Source organism: Hyperolius riggenbachi, chromosome 10 (assembly GCF_040937935.1).
Source record: "Hyperolius riggenbachi isolate aHypRig1 chromosome 10, aHypRig1.pri, whole genome shotgun sequence".
NCBI classification, from domain to species: domain Eukaryota; kingdom Metazoa; phylum Chordata; class Amphibia; order Anura; family Hyperoliidae; genus Hyperolius; species Hyperolius riggenbachi.
In genome coordinates, this window is record NC_090655.1 from 46500520 (window position 1) to 46508669 (window position 8150).

The window sequence follows — 8150 nt, forward strand, 5'->3', positions numbered from 1 at the left end:
GTGTCTGATGAATAATAAACCTTTTGTTTGAAATTGGCTTTGCCCCTTCCTTTGTGGTAAGCCATTTTTATTATTTATATTTTTTGCTATTTTTAGTCACATAATATAGATATATCGTTCATTCACCACCACCACCACCTATTTTTTGGGGCGCCTTCTCCCTCCCAGTTAGTATCTAAAGTTACAAAGAGAGAAGGATTAAGGTGGGACACCATAACTATGTATAATGCAGTAGTGATGAGCGAAATTTCATGTTTTTGTGTATCCAACACAATTTGCAGTTATGACACAAAAATTGTAATTCATGATTATCAGGAAATTCGTAATTTGTAATTTTGTTTTGTAATTTTGTGTTAATTTGAAATGTTGTGTCTAATTTTGTTAATTTTTTTAAAAATTTACATGAAATTATGAGTAATATGAAACCATAATTTCATGGTACTTTCAGTTATGAAAATTTTAGGAGTTATGAATAATCACAAAATTGTGAGTCATCACAAAAACCATCATAATTATGAAACATTTGTGTATGGTTGTAATTACATAAAAATTTTGCGTTATTTTTTGTGATTCAAATTTTTCCATTGTAATCACGAAAATTATGCAAACTTTTGCAAAATGTAATTGGCACATTTTGTTCATCACTATAATGCAAATGCCAGTGGATCTGTGAATGATCTGTGTCTTAGCACTCGGATTGTGTGCATGGCATCTCTGGGAGTGTGAAAAGATCTTACAATGTCTCTCCTTCCACAGATGATCTTTGGAGACTTGCTGAGGTTCTGCTGGCTGATGGTGGTGGTCATTTGTGGCTATGCTACCGGTACGAGGAGAAATATTAAAATGTACTAGTTATGGTTTTCTGACATGGATTAAAAATGTTATTTTACAGTGAAGCGTGTAACGAGGGATCTGCTAACAACCTTTGTTTTCTAATAATTATAACCCTCCTATCCCCCTTATGCATACAGGCAAAAAAGACACCCAGAGATACTACAGTCAAACCAAACCATATTCTCACACAGAACCCTCTCTCTACTGAGTCCAACTACCCCCCCCCCCCCCCTTCTTGACGTCAAACCCTAACCGCCCAAACCACCCCTCACCCCTTAAGAAACCCCTCTCTAGCAACACCTAACCTTAAAACCCACCTCACATACGCCTAGGCTTAACCGACTCCCGCTGCAAAACCCACTACAAAACCTCAAATAGCCCACACTGCCTTTTTGTGCACCACAAGCACCTGCTATTTGTAGCTGCAGTTTGCATACTGGGTGGTCCCAGTGCCCAAATTTCCCATAGGAGTCAATCTTAATATTGCCCGAATTTCCTACAACCCCCTTACCTCATACATAGCCTACTGTTGTGTGAAAGTGACATATGGTGACCTAGAAGTGCTCATAGTAGCTGTTATGGGGGCCAGGAGCATGCAACAACCAGTCTCTAACATTTAGTCATTTGTTTTGTTTATTCACCCTGTTACAGCAGACATGGGTGAATGCATAACTCAAGTTATGTGGAAGAGTTCAGTAGATGCTTATGAAAATTAGAGCCTGCAGAGGTGTGCTCAGCATTGCTGAATCCAACCTGGGTAATCTGGTGAAACTCTATAACCTTTCTCCCCAGCTGGAACTCACCAATGCTATTTTTTTTTTTTTGCACTATGCACATGCATTATGCTTTGCTATTAAACTCTAATAGGCAAAAAATTACACAAAATTACAAATGGATTACAAAAAATCAGATGACTGTCCAAATTGTAATTAGCAGATTACGACCATCACTACCAGAGAACACTAAGAAGGGGCGTACTTTCAGGCTGGTTTCACAGAGGGACGTTAAAGTCCCACGTTACAGCAGCCAGTAACGCAGCCTAACTCACAGCACTGTAAAGTCAGTTGTGCTGTTCACAGTGTACACGTTGCGTTACATAGTAACACAGCACGTTTAAACAAAGTGCTGCATGCTGTACGTTATACTGGCTAAGCCACTCTAGATTGTTTGCACATGCTCAGTAATGTTGGAGGAGAAGATCTCCCCTCCTCCTCCGCGGCCAGCCACATGGCTAATAAATATTCACTGCTCTGTGGTGACTCGTGGTGGGACTGTAGTGTTGTCCGGATCATGAACAAATCGTTTATTTGATCCGGATCTCTTTTGTGAGTCGAATCATCCGGATCATCACAATGAAAGATTTGGTTCACAGTGGATGTCTGTCTGGAAGAAACAGGAACATACAGAATGTACAGTGCAGGGAAAGTCCTGTCCTGCTAGTCATTTCACCCCCAGTCTGCTTCCCTAGTAAAATGATTCGGTTCAAAGATCCAGATCTTTTCAATGATCCGATTCACATGATCAGAATCCTTAAAAAGATCCGGACTTCCTATCACTATCCTGGAGCAGCTGCTTTGAGAGCTGCATAACGCAGCTCAATCTGACGTCCAACTTCAACACCACCATGCGTTGCATTAGGGGCACGTTATGCGACCATAACGTCCCTTAAAATGCAACGTCTTGGTCGGAAAGTAGCCTGAAAGCTCAGTGGTACCATGCTTATAGGTGTGGGGGAGGAGTTCAGTTAAAATTGTTTTGTTATTAACTAAATGCCTTCTTCTATAGTAAAATGAATGGATTGCTTAAATTAATAATGAATGCTTACCTCTTTCTACCCTGCCAGCTTTTTATATCATGTTTCAAACAGAGGATTCAACCCAGTTTGGCTACTTCTACAACTATTTCATGTCCATCTTTACCACGTTTGAGCTGTTCCTCAACGTCATCAATGCTCCCACCAATTACTCTGTGGACCTTCCCTATATTTTCCACACTGTGTATTTCTCCTTCACGATCATCGCCAACCTGCTCATGCTGAACCTGCTGATTGCCATGATGGGAGACACGCACTGGAGGGTGGCGCAAGAGAGGGATGAGCTGTGGAGAGCTCAGGTACTGTACAGACAATGCTATTCCCTCTGGAACTTCAACCAGTAGGATTATCTAAACCAAATTTTGGGTTGAATTTAAATTTGTATTAATGGGGGCAGAGCTTGACCCTCCATTAGACCTTTACAACTTAAAGACAGTCTGAAGTGATAATATTTTTTTAAAATAAATTACATTTCAAAAATCACTTACTTTGAGGATGCTGTTCCCCCTGTTTTCAGTCAACTGAGCCCTTTCATTTTCATTTTATTACATTTTTAAAAATCCAGGACTACCTAAAATGGCCGCAACCCCTCTTCCTGTTTCTGGGTCACTGCTCAAGCCTGGCTAAATAATTTAGCTAGTATTGTAAATTTTTTCTGCCTTTTCACTCCCTTGTGTACACAGGAGAGTCCAGCGCTGTGCATCTCGCAGCTTCTCGGTCACTGCAGCTGTATGACTCACCAGCTCTGTGTAAGGAGTCTCACGGGCACGGGGGGGGGGGGGGGCGAGCATGATGGGGGCAGAATAATTAAGGGCAGAGTGAGCAGGGAGGTGGTTGGCATATCTAGGGAAGATAGCGCCTATGGCAAGCACTGTAACTGCGCCCCCTTGGGAAAACCCACAGCTCCTGGGGGAGGGGGGTGGTGTTGAGTGAAGGCTAAAGAGGAAAGGGAGGTATAGGAGGAGGAAATTAGGGGTTAGGAGGCAAGATAGAGCTGAAGGGATCGAATGAGGGATGAGAAGAAAGGGGGAGGGATAAGGAGGATAGAGAGGGCTGGGGAGGAGGAAATAAGGGATAAGGAGGAAGTAGAGGAATAGTGAGGGAAAGAGGGATAAGGAGATAGGCTGGGGTAAGGGAATGAGTGGTAAGGAGGAGAGAGAGTGCTGGGGGAGGGAATGATGGATAAGGAGGAGATAGAGAGGCCTGGGGAGGGAAAAGGAGGAAAGAGAGAGCTTAGGAGAGGGAATAAGGGATAAGAGCAAGGGAGAGGGCTGGGGGAGGGAATGAGGGATAAGGAGAAGAGAGGGCTGGGGGGAAGGAGGGAATGAGGGATAAAGATGAGAGAGAGAGAGGCTACTTATACTGAAAAGGAAGGGGGGGAGGGTAGAGACAGCTACCTATACTGCAGAGAGGGGTGGGGTCTGTTTTTGTGGCCACAATTAGTTAGCCACCCCAACTTAAGGGATGAGGAAAGAGAGAGCTGAGGAAAAGGAATGAGGGATAAGTAGGGGGGAGAGAGGGCGGAGGAGAGGGAATGATGGAAAGGAGGAGAGAGGGCTGGTGGGGGGGGGGGGTTGAGGGATGAGGGATAAGGATGAGAAAGAAGCTTCCTATAGTGAAAAGGGGGGGGGAGAAGAGACAGTTACCTATACTGTAGAGAGGGGGTGGGGTCTATTTTAGTAGTCACAATTATTCAGCTGCCACAATTAAACAGATTATTTATACCTACCTCGGAGTTCATGCTGGATCACAACACAGAAGATAAGTGGCATGCTGCTAAGGCTCCTCTACTGTAGAATCCTCTGGATCCATGTTGCCTAGTTATTCTGCATGCCTCATAAACAGGTGTGACAGATTATGCAGTGTTCCAGCTCTCATTTCCCCACCACCTGTACGGTGTAACACAGAAGTTGAGTGACAGGCAGATTTGCATCTCTCCCCTTCTGGCAGCTACTCTGTAATCCTCCGGCTGGGTCTGTTCAGAGAAGCAGGACGACAGAGCCAGGCAATTGTAGAGCAGCTGTGGAGGGGGAGAGATGCAGATCTGCCTGTCACTGAACTTACCCATGTGGTGAGGAAATGGCTGCTGTAATGTATATTGTCCCCAGCAGTTGAGGGGAAGAGAGGGATAGCAGGCAATACTGAGCTGCACAAGTTATAGACGGTTAATACTGAGCTGCAGGATTCCCCAGCAGAGAAGCCCTGAGCAGCCGGTCACTGATCATCTGTGCTCAGCAGTATGATGGCTACAGGACCTGCGGTAATACCATCAAACAGCTGAAGGGAAGGGGGGAGGGAAGCTGCTACGTCCCCCCACAATGATACAAACGCTGCAACTCTTCTGTGTTCTTGTGTTCTCTGCGCAAGACAGGGAGCAGGAAGAGAGAACTGCGCCCCCTCAGTGCCTGGAAGGAGGTGGCGCCCAGGGCATTAGCCATGCCTGCACGTCTGTAAATACGCCTTTGCGGTGGATATAGGCACACCAAGACGCAGAGCTACTGCACACAGCTCTGCCTCCTCCTGCCCTTTCATGTCAGCAAAATCTACGACCTGAAAAGTCGTAGGATTTTGCCTGTGAATTTCGGCGGCATAAGCAGCTCGTATTACAATGGGGAAAAGGGTGATTCTGCTTGGCTCATGAATATAAAGCTGAGTCAAGTGAAAAAACGTGTAAAAAAGAGACTTCAGTGTCTCTTTAACATTGCATATCCAGCTCAAGTTCTTTATCCATACCTGCTGTGCTGTGAGGGTCAACAATATGGTGTTTGTGTCTGAATTTATAACAGGAAAAAAAATCTGAAGTGTCACCCAGAAGATCTTGTTTAAAAAATGGATTTGGCCTGATGCATCCCTTTTGATGGTAGAAGAGTCTATCTTTTTTTCTTTGTTTTTTCTTTTTTTTTGGGGGGGGGGGGGGGGGGTTTGAGGTGAAGGTAACAGGACACTGACATGAGATGTGAAGCAAATTTCTGCATAACGTTCTCAAAGTAATTCTGTAAGGAAGAATGTGCCCTTGTTGGGAGATACTTATTGGGAGGGGGAAGCCTCTGAATCCTAAAGAAGCTTCTCTATCCTCTTAAGCCTTGGGGATTCAGTGCTGGCGGCTCCAAACATTGCGTGGCAGTATTATTCACCTATCCCTGCTCCTGTGCAGTTGCAGTACAAGCTTCCCCTCGGGCTCGAGTAGAAAATGCCCAGTCCGGTTTTCTCTCTTGCACAGTCACGAGTTTGCCCGTACCTACACAGTAGAGCAGACCTGATCAGGCTCGGCTATTTCCGCCGGAGCCAGAGAGGACGCTTGTGCTGCACCTGCATAGGAGCGAGGATAGGTAAATATTGCTGAGTGCTGAAGCCCCTGCTGTGCTTGTCATTGGATTTTTGTCGACTGCCAGTGCTGGATCTTTGAGGCTGCAGAGGACGGAGGAATCCTCATTAGGATCAAGAGGCCTCCTCCTCCCAAGGTAAGTAACAGGGGTACTTTATTGTCTTACAGTTTCTCTTTAAGGACATACATACTTCCAGAGCAGCTGACAAAATGTTGATCTCAAACAATACCCTGAGCCCCTTGGTAGTTGGAACAGAGTATGGGTGTGGCATTTTTTTGAACGTAAAATGAATGCCAGTAACTATAACAAACACAATAATGTATACTGCCTTTGTTTCTCCAGATAGCTGCAACTACAGTAATGTTGGAGCGAAAACTCCCCAAATTCCTTTGGCCTCGATCAGGTGTCTGTGGAACAGAATATGGTTTAGGAGACCATTGGTACCTCCGGTGAGTTATAGGGTTTTCCATTAGCCTTATTTATTCAGTCATTCTTAATATATGTTGTAATTTTCACATTTGCTGCCAGGATTTCTGTGAGATAGAGAAGATCCACCTAGACATGAAAGAGGGTGTGCTACATATGAAAGAGCAGGATGAACATGGGGAGCATGACAAAGGGAAATGATGCTCAAGAAAGGGGTTGCTGGACATGGATGATGCACACGGAAGAGGGGGCTGCACATGGAATGGGAGGGGCACGACCTCACAAGAAAAGGGAGCCACAACATACATGGCCTAGGGGGACAAAAAGTATACAACCGGTCTTGCTCCTTTTAATTCCTATGCTTTGTTATTACTTGGACTGTACTCAGCAGTCTTACCGCTATAATAAAAACAAATATATACAATGTAATATCTCACCTATAAGGGTAGTGGGCCTAAATAAAATAAAGTTAACAATATTCATTTATAAACCATTTAGTCAGTGTTTGCCCGTTGTTAAATTTTACCTCACCCATCATTTACATCCTTCAATTTAGATTAATGCTGCCATCATTATTGCTGGTAAGTTGATTTGTTGTGGGATCAGTGTCGGACTAGGACAATAGGGGCCCATCAGGAAAGCTTTAGCCTGGGCCCCCCTCCCCTCCCCCCCCCCCCCCCCCCATTTTGGGCTCACATACGCATGTACTCTAGAAATTTTGCACATATATATGCCGTATTTATAATTTGATAGGGCATTAGATTATGGTAGGGAATAGATTGTGAGCACTTCTGAGGACAGTCCCCAACAGCAAAATTAAATGGGAGTCACCACGCACTAGAACCTAACAAAAAATACACAAAATAAGTAGCGGTGTTATTCACAGAAATTGGGTCCGACCAGATTCATTTTAGATAAAATAATCAAGTAGTTACATGCCTCATGATAATTCAACAAGTAGTCAAATGGCGCAAAATAAAAAGGTCTATAAGTGTCCCCAGTTAGGTAAACAGGTCTAAGTGCCCCCAGTTTGGAAGGGGGAAGTGAGCACAGAACGGCAATACCCCTCCCCCCCCTCAGTTTAGGTAGGAAGGTCTATAAGTGTCCCCAGTTAGGTAGGCAGGTGAGGTTTAAGTGCCCCCAGCCTGGAAGAGGGGGCAGTGGGGGCAGAGCGGCAGGGAGGGGGGAATCCTCCCCCCTCCCTCACCTAGACCCCCCTTCCCCCAGTTTGGGTAGGCAGGTCTATAAGTGTCCCAAGTTAGGTAGGCAGGTCTAAGTGCCCCCAGCCTGGAAGGGGAAGTGAGCACAGAGGGGCAAGGAGGGGGGAAGCCTCCCCCCCTTCCTTACCTAGACCCCCCCCCCCCCAGTTTAGGTAGGAAGGTCTATCAGTGTCCCCAGTTAGGTTGTCAGGTGAGGTCTAAGTGCCCTCAGCCTGGAAGGGGGGGCAGTGGGCACAGAGCAGCGGGGAGGGAAGGAGGGAAGGAGCCTCCCCCCTCCCTCACCTGGAACCCCCCCAGTTTAGGTAGGCAGGTCTATAAATGTCCCCAGTTAGATAAGCAGGTCTAAGTGCCCCCAGCCTGGAAGAGGGGGCAGTGGGGACAGAGCGGCAGGGAGGGGGGAATCCCCCCCCCCCCCTCCCTCACCTGGAACTCAACCTCCCCCGGTTTAGGTTGGCAGGTCTATAAATGCCCCCAGTTAGATAGGCAGGTCTAAGTGCCCCCAGCCTGGAAGGGGGAAGTGGGCACAGAGCG

The 8150-nt window shown here is 45.8% G+C and overlaps 1 protein-coding gene across 1 annotated transcript in view; it reads left to right on the forward strand.

Moving 5' to 3' along the window:
• LOC137536658 (transient receptor potential cation channel subfamily V member 6-like) overlaps positions 1 to 8150 on the forward strand; it is a 59147-nt gene that overhangs the window by 43414 nt on the left and 7583 nt on the right. Inside the window, exons 10-12 of the mRNA XM_068258900.1 lie at positions 757 to 823; positions 2678 to 2946; positions 6316 to 6422. Coding sequence (XP_068115001.1) covers positions 757 to 823; positions 2678 to 2946; positions 6316 to 6422 — 443 coding nt within the window. The remainder of the gene's footprint in view (positions 1 to 756; positions 824 to 2677; positions 2947 to 6315; positions 6423 to 8150) is intronic.